Below are 12,781 nucleotides of genomic sequence, written 5' to 3'. Positions count from 1 at the left end.
CACACTAATGTGAATGGAGCCTTAAAGCTCTTTTACTGCTCATTAACAATATGTAAATGTCCATAGTCCATAAGTTCACTTTCAAGTGGAAGAAAAGCCTAATGCCGCGTACACACGATCGGAATTCCCGACAAGAAAAGTTCAATTTATTATTATAATTATTATTATTTTTAAAAATAGTTGGGAGTTTTCTTCCACATTGAGGCTTTTCTTTTAATCCAATTTTGACATTTTTCACATAGGTACAGGTACATCAGATTTTTTTTGCTCGAAAATTACTTAGAACACCCAAACATTATATATTTTCTGAAAGCAGAGACCGTGAAGAATAAAATTGTTGTTGATGCAATTTTTTATGTCACGCGACATAAAGCCGTTTATCAAATGCAAATTTTCAGGAAAAAATACACTTAAATGCATTTTAGTGCACACAAATACAATATATTACCAATTTTTACTAAAATATAAAAGATTATGTTGTGCCAAGTAAATAGTTACCAAACATGTCAAGATTAAGAATGTTGCAAGCCAGTGAAATGGTGACGCTTTAAAAGCTTTCACAGCAGCCTTTTCTCAACCTTTTTTAGATCGAGGAATCCCTGAAATAACCTTCTGGTCTCAGGGAACCCCTGCTAAAAATAACTACCGTATATCTATAACTCATGATACATTAGTGTGAGGATCAGTGGGAAGAATGCTCCTTACACTTGTGGTCAATGGGAAGAATTTCTCCCTTACAGACAGCTAAGAAATTGCTCGTAGCTCAAGAAATCCCTAGCAACCTCTGGAGGAACACTGGTTGATTAGCCTTGCTTTACAGGGTACAAGTTTAGAGTTAGACGTAGAAGTATTGATCCCGCTCTAACATTCGTGGCGTTTCCTCACATGTCCGGTGCAATTACAGTTTACAATATACATGTGGGACATAAGTGCACAGTCACATTTGTGCTGGAGCACGGGGGGGACAGCAGGTGCATTTTTTGAAAAAATTATTTAATTCACCTATTGGTATCACAACGGTGTGATAGCATAGCCAGTAACATGTACTCTTTATTAAGGATCTGGGGTTTATGAAACCCCTGATCACTCCTTCGCCCTCCAAGGGAGCTGATCAAAACTTTAAAAGTGGTCGGGCGGCGTGCAATCACTTTTACATGAAACAGGATCACTTGATCAAAAACAATTATACCAGGATCATGGCTGCAGCTGCATACATATAATCATTTGTTCCTGAGGACATATAAGTACATCCTAGGGATAGGAAGTTGTTAAAAGAAGGATACATACTAATGATTAACCACTTCCCGACGGCCGTACGACTATATACGGCCGCCGGGTGGCTCTACTTCTCTGGGAGGCCGTGTTTTTACGGCCGCCCCTTTTCGCGTTCCCCGCGCGCGCTCCCGAGCGCGCAGCGGGGAACTGCTGTGCTGGCCGTGTCCCTTGGACACAGCCAGTCACAGATCGCCGTGAACGGCCAATCGGAGCGGCCGTTTCCTAGGCGATCTGTGCGGCCAATGAGAGATGATCTCATATGTTTACATATGAGATCATCTCTCATTCCCGGCTCTCGCAGACAGCGGTGCTGTCAGGGGAGAGAGGAGACGGATCTGTGTCTCTTGTACATAGGGACACAGATCGGTCACCCCCCCAGTCACCCCCCTCCCCCACAGTTAGAACACTAATTAGGATACACATTTAACCCCTTCCTCACCCCCTAGTGTTAACCCCTTCCCTGCCAGTCACATTTATACAGTAATTAGTGCATATTTATAGCACTGATTGCAGTATAAATGTGAATGGCGCCAAAAATGTGTCAAAAGTGTCCGATGTGTCCGCCATAACGTCGCAGTCCCAATAAAAATCGCAGATCGCCGCCATTTCTAGTAAAAAAAATGTTTTATACAGTAATTAGTGCATATTTATAGCACTGATTGCAGTATAAATGTGAATGGCGCCAAAAATGTGTCAAAAGTGTCCGATGTGTCCGCCATAACGTCGCAGTCCCAATAAAAATCGCAGATCGCCGCCATTTCTAGTAAAAAAAAAAATTATACAGTAATTAGTGCATATTTATAGCACTGATTGCAGTATAAATGTGAATGGCGCCAAAAACGTGTCAAAAGTGTCCGATGTGTCCGCCATAACGTCGCAGTCCCAATAAAAATCGCAGATCGCCGCCATTTCTAGTAAAAAAAAAAAAATAATAATAATAATTCTGTCCCTTATTTTGTAGGCGCTATAACTTTTGCGCAAACCAGTCGCTTATTGCGATTTTTTTTTTTTTTTTTTTACTAAAAATATGTAGAATACGTATCGGCCTAGACTGAGGATAAAAAAAAACGTAAAAAAAAAAAATTTAGCTATTTATTATAGCAACAAGTAAAAATATTTTTTTTTTTTTCAAAATTGTCGCTCTATTTTTGTTTATAGCGCAAAAAATAAAAACCGCAGAGGTGATCAAATACCAGCAAAAGAAAGCTCTATTTGTGGGGAAAAAAGGATGTTAATTTTGTTTTCGAGCCACGTCGCACGACCGCGCAATTGTCAGTTAAAGCGACGCAGTGCCGAATCGCAAAAAGTCCTCTGGTCAGGAAGGGGTTTAAGTGCCCAGTAAGGAAGTGGTTAACTGTAGCAATAGTGTAAAATGTAGCTTCTATAGGGTGAACACTAAAGGGAATAAGAAAGCAAAGAAGTATGTACTTCTATGCTCCTCAGCTCCATCTAGTAAACAATCGAGAGAAAAAAATAGCCTAAAGAACATTCCTTTGTGCTGGTGGACAAATGTAAATTTGGTATAAATTTATCCCCCCCCCCCCCCTGCAGCCTCTTGTAACATATCACAGGTCCTGGGAGGCTTCAGGACCAGTCACAGGGCACAGCATGGCTGTGAAGGCACAAGGAGTCACAACCGGCTTCCCACAGTTGGCATAGAGCCACTGTGGACCTGAAGACTGGTGAACCAGCCCTGTTGAGGACAATGCTGGATCCCTGGACAGGTAGGTATCCTTTTATTAAAAATCAAGAGCTACAGTATTTGTATTTTTTTTTAGGGGGGGGGGGGGACTCAAGAACCTCTTTAAGGAATGATTGTGGGCGAATGACTCTTACCTTTCTGCAAGAACCTTAAATAATTTATTAATATTAAGACTAGCAAGTAGTGTGGAGTCAGCTACTTACACAGGGCTTTGGTGAGCCATGCTGGCTGGTTGTAGTGTACAATGGCGACGCAAAGTGTGTTCAATGCAACCACGCACAGCACAAACCAGTAAAAGCTTTGTGCCTTAACCATGCGGCGAATGAAGAACCGGAACATCTTTTCCTTGCGGCGGAGGTAGGATGAGCTCTCGTTTTTTCCACTTTTCAAGCTTGACCGGGCAAAGGGGGATCCTGCAGATAGAAGGAATTATTACAGACAAACTATTGGCAAGCAGGAAAAATACAGTTGAAATACATACAGTATATGGGAGATGATGATCCCTCCTAACTATATGTAAAGTCCTGTGATAAAGGTACCCTGCCAGACAGCACAGCCAGGTGCCTGACTTTCACTGTAGCAACAACAAAGCTTGGTCATAAAGCACATCTCCAATCTCCTGACTGGTGAAGTTGCCAAGAGCGAGGCTTGGTTGTCCTCGGCTCTCACTTGCTGTGTTTCCCAGCTTCCATATGCGTTGACGCGTGACATCATCCGACCCAGTGGGCAAGGTTGGGGCCCACGTCACCGCCTCAGGGGGGAAGGGGGGTGTCCTCTGGTAGGAGTATAGCAACACACAGGATTGATGATCCATCTTGCCAAGTCCCGCCTGCTTTATTTGATTGGCCCTCTTTCAATCCAAGATTCCCTATATAACTCTGCAGCAGGTGCAGCCTAATTGTCACGACAGTCGCTCGGCTTGCGCCATGTGCTGTGCAGATCTGCCTCTGGTAAGAAATGACAGAACTTTTAAATACTTCTTCCTTTGATACTATCTGGCTTTGCCAGGCTTTTTTATTGTGCTATACAATGCTGCTTTGATTGCATTGATTTTTATGGGGCTTTCTTTACTTGCTATTACAGACTGGTAGCGAACAAGCTGCCTGTTAGCAGCTACTTCAGCACTGGTTCACAACGCATCCTGCATGATTGCACCAACGATATTTTGAATCTGATCCTTCTCCCTATGTGAGCCATACGGAAAGGTATAACTTCAATATTAATCTGAAATATGATATCTGTTTGCATGTCATTTTGATATGCACATATACTGTATATATTCATATATGCTTTTTTGGTTTTTAATATTAATTTAGCCACCTGTTTGCAGATTCCAGCCTACTTTGCCCCCTCAGCTAGACTATTGCTTTGGCAAGACTGGGCCCACTGCGCCCCCTGTGGTGTGTTTTGTGAGAGACAGATCTTAATTTTTGCTTTTAATCTATCCAACTGCGGCTAGGCACATCACTCCATACAGCATGGTTAGTTACATTATTCTATGTGACTTGGATATTGTTGTATGCTTATCATGTCATTTTAGAAGTATACTTACCTAATGGTTTACTTTGTAGAACATCTTCCTTCTTTCTACATAAGAGCATCCCTGAAGAAGATATATAATACTGCATTATTCGAAACACGTCGGCTGTCTCTGTAGTCCTTTTTTGCTATATGAAAGGTTAGGTTCAAACACTCATGCTTTAATCTCTGTATTTTGTTTCTAGCAATGTTTTTAAACAATTTTTATTAATGTTTGATATAATAAAGACTTGTTATTTATTTTTTGATTCCAGTTTGGAGCTCATTTGTCTGTATTGTCACTTTAAAAAGTCCCATAAACCAGGCGGGCATTCCTTTTTCTTTGGATAATGAATGAGAAGCATCACACTGGTGAGCCATTTGGTTTATCTATTCCTATCAGCACATGTGCATTACATAGAGCCTGATTGGCTCCCCTGAGAACAGGGGATTACAGAATGTTGATATTAACACAGATTTAAGCAATTACTCTACTGTAATTGTAAATATATTTAGTTTTTTAATCGTTTTTTTCTGTTTTAGATCAGATTTTTGGATTTAAGAGACCACAAACCATATATACTTGAGTATAAGCCGAACCGAATATAAGCCGAGGCACCTAATTTTACCACAAAACACTGGGAAAACGTATTGACTCGAGTATAAGCCTAGGGTGTCCATCTGCATGCCTCAATTACTCGAAGTTGCACTGCTAAGCAAATTTTAAAATGTTTTTGCACAACAGCAGTAAAATTACACTCACATGGGCGATTATCACATCCTGCGAATTCCAGGGTCAATAATCTGTGGATTCCTGCGGCTGCAATGACAAGTGTGTGCTTGTTTGCAGGATCATCTGTCCCGAAATGCAGGTAATTGCTGACTGTGTGAACAGTTAGCCTAGGTTCACATTGGAGCGATTTGTCATGCGATTTGAGGGATTAAAAATCGCATGACAAGTCGCAGCCTATTGGTGGCAATGGCACTGTTCCAATCGGTGTAACACCGATTTTGCGGCGCCGCACTGATTTGCAAAAGTAGTTTTGCACGTGCGCAATTTCAAAGTAGCATCAATGTAAACCAGGGCTTAAAGATGGTTGCATATTTTTGCTGCAAGAATTTACAGGGAATACTAACTGTCCATGTAAATTTAGCCTAAATCCCCATACACATGATCAGAAAATCGTACAATAAAACACCACTTTCTAAGCAATCGTACGATAATCTGATCATTAGTACACAGCTTTCGTCCTATAATCTTCTGAAGGGACAAATGCGAAAATATTTCTCGTACGATTTTTGTGTAATCAGTACAGTTTTCATCTGAAAATACATTACATCACTTCCGAATTTTTATTCTGTCGTACGAGAATTTTTGTACTTTAGTAACCTATCCGTTACTGCACAAATAAAAACAAACTGACAATCATTGGTCCGATAATCTCCTCTTGTGTATATTAGGCTTAAGGCCGGGAAATTTAAGCTAGGGCTACATTGATTATTAGGGGTGAGCCTAGGATGGTTTGCATCCTATTCCAAAACCACCAGAGCAATCACGATAGGAAGTTGTCAATGTACTTGGCCAATCATAAGCGCATGTACCTTGTATATGTGCAGCTGCAGGGCAGGGAATGCCTGGGCCACTTATGATTGACCAAGTACATTGCCTTGAAAAAGTATTCATATCCTTGAAATGTTCCACATTTTGTCATGTTACAAACAAAAACATAAACGTACATGACAAAATGTGGAATTTTTTTTTTCAAGGCACTGTATATTAACAGCTTCCTGGCAGACTCGCTCCAGTGGATTTGAACTAAGATCCCAACATGCCTGAGCTCATCCCTAATTGTGATTTACATTTTTTGCTACTAGGAAATTTAAAGTAAATTTTTTTTCCCATTTTGAATACAGTAAAGGGAGCGTTATTTTTGCTGTTGTTTTTTTACATGTCTGTCCCATTGGGATTTCCCTTCACTTCCTGTCCCATATCCAAAACAAGAAGGGAGAGTAAATTACTCCAAAGTGACCATCAAAAAAGGGCCCCAAGTAAGCTAGCAAAATAAAAATTACAGTGTGGGGGCAATCTCTTCTTGTCCTAATTATTAGACTGTTCTCGTTATTTATTTTATTAAGGATCCTTTTATTTTATATTTCAAAGCCCTCCAGGCAACTTTGATTTAGCAGGGCCATCCCTGAGTCTCAGAGGTAGCTTAGCTCCCTGAAGTTTTACCATTCTGGTGGTCCTGTTACAAGTCAAGTGATAAACGTGATAAATATGGAGATTTTTCACTAAAGGTGATCAGAACCAAATTCTAAGTCTGTTTTATGACCGATTGTCACCAGAAACTCACTGGAAGATTTTCCCTCTAATGCCGCGTACACAAGATTGGACATTCCGACATCAAAACTATGGATTTTTTTCCGACGGACTGTTCGCTCAAACTCTCACATTTGTCGACAGCAAATGTGCGATGGAGCATACACGCGGTCAGATTTTCCGACAACAAGCTCACATCGAACATTTGTGTGACTTTCTTTATTTTCTTTCACTTTCAATGTTTTACCTTTAGTTAGACTTTGACTATTTGCTGACAGTCACTTAAAATAGGTAAGCGCTACACGGGAGATTTTTAATAGGTCAATCTTGCTACTAAAACTGCTTTTAAGTTACTTGCCGTGTAACAAATGTCTGCTAAAATAAGGAACACATGGCTCCCCTATGGAGAAGGTTACACAAGTAGAATGCAGTAGCACCTTGCAGTAATCAATTATGATAAACTGACACTGATAAATACTAGAGTCACATTATTTGATATACAGACAACCACTAGAGAATGCCAGTGTTAATCTCATTGCTTATTATACAGAGGACCAATATTTGGAGGGAGGAAGATCACACTGCTTCATATACAGATGACCACTAGAACGAGGGAGCACAAATTACATTTCTTGATACACAGTAGAGCAAAGGAAAGATAAAACACAATGCTTAATATATAAATCCAAAACTGGTTTAGAGACAGCGCTCACAGGACTTGCTTAATATATAGATGACCGCTAGCGATAGGGGTTCTGATCACACTGTTTATTATACAAATGATCACTGGAGCAAGGTATAGATAGATAATATAATTTCTCAATATACAGATGACCACTAGAGGGGGTGAGATATTAGTCACAGTGCTTGCTATACAGATAACCACTACTTGGAAGGAGAGGAAATCACAAAGCATGATATACAGATGACCACTAGAGGGTGTATTCACAAGTGTGCACATGAAATGCATTAATGAAAATATGGAAGATTAGGCAAGTATAAATATGGGAGCATTGTCAAAACTTATTGTTAGGTAAAGGATACAATAATAATCACATTTTTGGGGGAGGCATTTTAACATGGGCACTTGGTTTCCTGTGTGACATTCAGTTTGGGTTTAGTTAGCCCCAAACAATTTTAAGACATCTGCTTTTTTTTCCCAAGGCATAAAAACAATGTGTATAAATGTACACAAATCAAATTGATATTTACATGACCCCTTTTCACCTACTGTAATATATTGGGTAACAAGATGCTTAAAGTGATTGTTAAGCTACTCTGTCCTCTTCATACAATCCTGTCTGTTTCCTAATGCTATGTGTCCCAGTGTCTGTTTTATGTATATATAGATAGGAGCACATTGCATTAACAAATAGAGGATTATATAAAAATGTAAAAGTTATTTTAGCAGCAGGAGGAGAGGGCTGACAGGCAGGGAGGGGGGGAGGAGGAGGGGGAAGGCAGGTAAAGTGACCACAGTGTTAAGGCTCAGCAGCCACGATAAATCGTGGTTAGTTTACAGGGAGAGGGCCAGGCAGGATCAGCCAAGTATTTCAGGTGATACAATGGGCCAAATTACACAGCACAAGCACTGTGCTGTTTAACATGCTTAAAGGAACAGGATCTTTTTTTAGGTTACAAACACTTAAAGGATTTGTTATCGAATATCTAAATGTAGAATGCAAACAATCTTGCCAAATCCTTAAAATGTTACTAAACCCAGGACCCTGCATTTACTCTATCTGGTCTCCCACAGTACACAGAACATGGAACTGCAAATATTTTAGTAACTATAAACCGGTAAATACCTTTTTCTCATTAACAGTATATTGCAGTCTTGTGACTTCTATCAGTGTCTGGTTAAAGCTTGTAGCTTGTCCTATAAGGCTGCAGGACCCCCTCTGTCTGGACAGTACGGATTGGCCCTGTGCTGATCACATGCACCCTCCCAAGAAAACAAAACTCTCAAGCAGAGTTGTTTTGTCTTATCAGGAGATGGATTGGAGACAGTGGAAGATGGGGAGGATCAGAGAAGATGGGATCAAACAGCCTTTTTACACAAAGCGGAGGATTAACCCCTTAGGTTCCACAGTGAATATAACAAGCATGCTTTACCGCAGGGGTGCCCAACCTTTTGAAGTGCGAGGACCACTTTAGCGACTTGGTAACTGGTCGCGGGCCACAATCAGCGGAGCGGGTAGATGGCAGGTCCATGTCCACTCTGCATATGCAGAGCAGACACGGACACAGCCAGATCAGATTGGAGGTAGAACACAAGTCACTGCCAAGGGTCCAATTGGGTCGGGCTGCTTTCACACTGATGTGCTGCGGTTTACCCGGTGTACCTTTGGCTTTTCTGCACTTTGCAATAGACTTCTATTATATTTTGCAGGTTTGGTGCACTTTCAGAAAGCTCACCAAATTTGGAGGTAATAACAGAAGTGTATGGCTCAGTGCAGATAACCTGCAGGTACGCTGCTCTGCATCTGTGGATTAGTTTGAAAGTAGCCCAGAAACCATTGCAGAACAGATATGCCCATATATACACTGTGGGCCAGATTCAGATACATTGCAGTATCTGCCGGCGCGGCGTAACATAGCTCACATACGGTACGCCGCCGTAACTTAGGGCGCAAGTTCCGTATGCAGAAAGAACTTGCGCCCTTAGTTACGGCGGCGTAACGTATGTGTGTCGGCGTAAGCCCGCCTAATTCAAATGGGGATGATGTGGCCGTGTTTTATGTAAATACGCTGTGACCCCACGTATTTGACGTTTTTTACGAACGGCGCATGCGCCGTTCGTGAAAAAATCCCAGTGCGCATGCTCGAATTTTCGCCGCAAAGCCTCATTGGTTTCGACGTGAACGTAACTTACGCAAAGCCCTATTCGTGAACGACTTACGCAAACGACGTAAAATTTTCAAAACTCGGCGCGGGAACAACGTCCATACTTAACATTAGCTACGCCTCATATAGCAGGGGTAACTTTACGCCGGAAAAAGCCTAACGTAAACGACGTAAAAAAAAATGCGCCGGCAGGACGTACGTTTCTGAATCGGCGAAAATACCTAATTAGCATATTCCTTGCACAACTACACGGAAGCGCCACCTAGCGGCCAGCGTAACTATGCAGCCTAAGAAACGACGGTGTAATACACTTACGCCGGTCGGATCTTAGGGAAATCAATGCGTAACCGATTCTCTGAATCAGTCGTATCTGAATCCCGGCCTGTGATTTTAGTAATAAACTGACATTTAATAACAGTATTCTATTCCATCCCAGAGCAGAGGTCGCGGGCCACATCAGAGGAGGTTGCGGGCCACATCAGAGGACTCCGCAGGCCACTGGTTGGGCACCCCTGCTTTACTGCATATACAGACTGATTTTACTGTTGTGGGTTTAGTAACACTTTAAGTATGTTCTGGATCCTAGCGGCGCCATGTCTGGATGTAGTGATACTTCTAAGGCATTTGACAGGAGTTCATCCATTTTCTTTGGTACAGTGCGCTGACTTGTGAAAAAAAAATGTCATTGTAAACAGATGGCTTTCTCACTTTATTTTATTTCTTGCGCTTTTTTTTTTAATGAAACATTTTTCCTCAGCCTGGATGTCTCTCTAGATGTGATAAATCTTATGAGATGAAAGGATCGGTTACTTCTACATCGTCATTATAATGGATGTGTCTTTCCTTATCACATTAGCAGTGGCTATATAATCCGCAATCAGCCAGTAATTGGCTTGAAGGATTTTGGGTAACGTTGTTAACCGCAGGCCCAATCGAAGGTGTCCTTAAATCCGAGGAGACACTTCCCACCTTAATTATACATTGCCTGTCCAGAGTTCATTATTCATGAGTCTGGCCGCTGGAGCAGAAACTCCGGTACGCACTGAGGCTACAACAACAGGAAGGAGTGAGGGGATTTTGCCATGTCCAATGTCTGTGTATGACTCAACAAACAGAAGGCTCTCCTCGAATCATTTCTCTACCAGCTCTTTGTTTCTGTGTCAAAAACCGAACACCATACATTAACTGTCTATGTATTCGGGGGAACGAGGAGCCATTTGTGGGGTCTAGGTCTACATTTTAAATCATTTTAGATCATAAATATTGGGTCAAGGCAGTACTGTTGTGGCTGTCCAAATAGACAGACAGACAGGATGGATGGATTGGATAGACAGATAAAATACACAATTCAAACAAAATCCTAAATATTCTACTGGGACTGTATACCATACATTACTCTTCTGTATGCATTCAGGTGAAAGAGGAGCCTTTTGTTGGGTCTAGGTCTACATTTTAGATCATAGATATTGGGTCAAGGCACTTGTGTGGAAGTCCAAATAGACACACAGATAGGATGGATGGATTGGATAGACAGATAAAACACTATGGCCCGGATTCAGAAAGAAGTTACGACCGCGTATCTCCAGATACGCCGTCGTAACTCTGAGTGTGATCTTTTGCCTGACGAAGAGGTCCTGTGCGACCTCGAAACGTTGCTTTTTGGATCGCTAATATGCATTAAAGCTTTTTGGACGTTTTTTTAAATGATCCTTGGTGTGCTGGCGAATATGTGTATATGTATCTGAGTGTGAGGCGTCGCATCTCTGCGCATGATTCATAGAATCAGATATGCCTCACTGTTGCCTAGATACGAGCGGCGTAAGTCTCCTACGCCGTCGTATCTTGGGGTGCATATTTACGCTGGCCGCTAGGTGGCGCTTCCGTTGACTTCCGCGTCTAATATGCAAATGAGTTAGATACGCCCATTCACGAACGTACGTGCGCCCGGCGTATCAAGATACGTCGTTTACGTAAGGCGTCGGACCGGTGTAAAGTTACCCCTCATAAAGCAGGGGTAAGTCATGTTAGGTATGGACGTCGGAAACGTCCGAACAGCGTCGTATTTTACGTCGTTTGCGTAAGTCGTCCGTGAATGGGGCTGGGTGTAGGTTACGTTCACGTTGCCTAAGCATTGAGCCGGCGTAATTTACTTTGAAAATTCAACGTGATACTGAGCATGCGCCGTTCGTTAAGAGTGTCATTTACATGGGTCATGAAACATTTACATACAACACGCCCCTACCAGCCTAGTTTGAATTAGCCGTGCTTACGCTGGCCCATCTACACTACGCCACTGTAACTTAGAGCGCAAGTTGTTTCTGAATACCGGACCTGCAGCTCTAAGTTACGGCCGCCTAAAGATAGGCACATCTTTCTGAATCCGGGCCATAATTCATATAAAATCCTGAATATTCATTCAGGACTTGTATGCTAGACATTACCTGTCTATATATTTGAAGAAATGGGAGCCCCTGTATAGCCTTTTGTGGGAGTCCAGGTCTACATTTCATATCATGAATATTGGGTCAAGAAGACAGGTAGACTTGTGAGGGACCAGGCCAACAGGACAGATAGATAAATACACATAATTCATATAAAAACGACTTTTTGATAGTACTTGTCAAAAATCAGAAATGTTATATTATGATATACCTGCATGACCTATTCTTTCAGTTTATGAGAATGTGACGGGGATGTGGGGTGGGGGAGATGGCACAGACATCTGGCATGAGGGCTCTTGGTATTGAAGGTCTGCTCACCTGAGTGCGGTTTGCACTTTTAAAACCACATCAATTTTTACAACCCAGGCTTTCTGATATAGTACTTTTTGTATTAACAGTGAAAAGGGCCCTTAAAACATGCAAAGGATTATAGCCGCGACCTACGTATACAGTCTCTCGCATTTCACAAAAATTAACCAGGGACGGAAGTAACCCGTTATGCACAATTCCTGTGCAAGCACCAGTGCAAAAGGAATTATAGGGGAGAGGGTTGAGCTGAACCCATGAAAGTCTAGCAGGGAAAGGGTTAAAGCAGGAGTCTCCGTCCGCCTCCAGGAACTAAACGATCGATGAGGCATTGATTGGTGAGTGGGGGGGCTGGAGCGGCTGGCACAGTCT

The 12,781-nt window shown here is 41.9% G+C and overlaps 1 protein-coding gene across 1 annotated transcript in view; it reads right to left on the bottom strand.

Moving 5' to 3' along the window:
- The window catches only part of CACNA1B (calcium voltage-gated channel subunit alpha1 B), a 417,311-nt gene that overhangs the window by 163,188 nt on the left and 241,342 nt on the right, over positions 1 to 12,781 (bottom strand). Inside the window, exons 10-11 of the mRNA XM_040324212.1 lie at positions 4,530 to 4,580; positions 3,181 to 3,390 (exon numbers count right to left, since the gene is read on the bottom strand). Of these exons, the coding sequence (XP_040180146.1) occupies positions 3,181 to 3,390; positions 4,530 to 4,580 (261 nt within the window). The remainder of the gene's footprint in view (positions 1 to 3,180; positions 3,391 to 4,529; positions 4,581 to 12,781) is intronic.

Source organism: Rana temporaria, chromosome 9, assembly GCF_905171775.1.
Source record: "Rana temporaria chromosome 9, aRanTem1.1, whole genome shotgun sequence".
Taxonomy (NCBI): Eukaryota; Metazoa; Chordata; class Amphibia; order Anura; family Ranidae; genus Rana; species Rana temporaria.
This window is presented reverse-complemented; position numbering and strand designations above follow the sequence as displayed.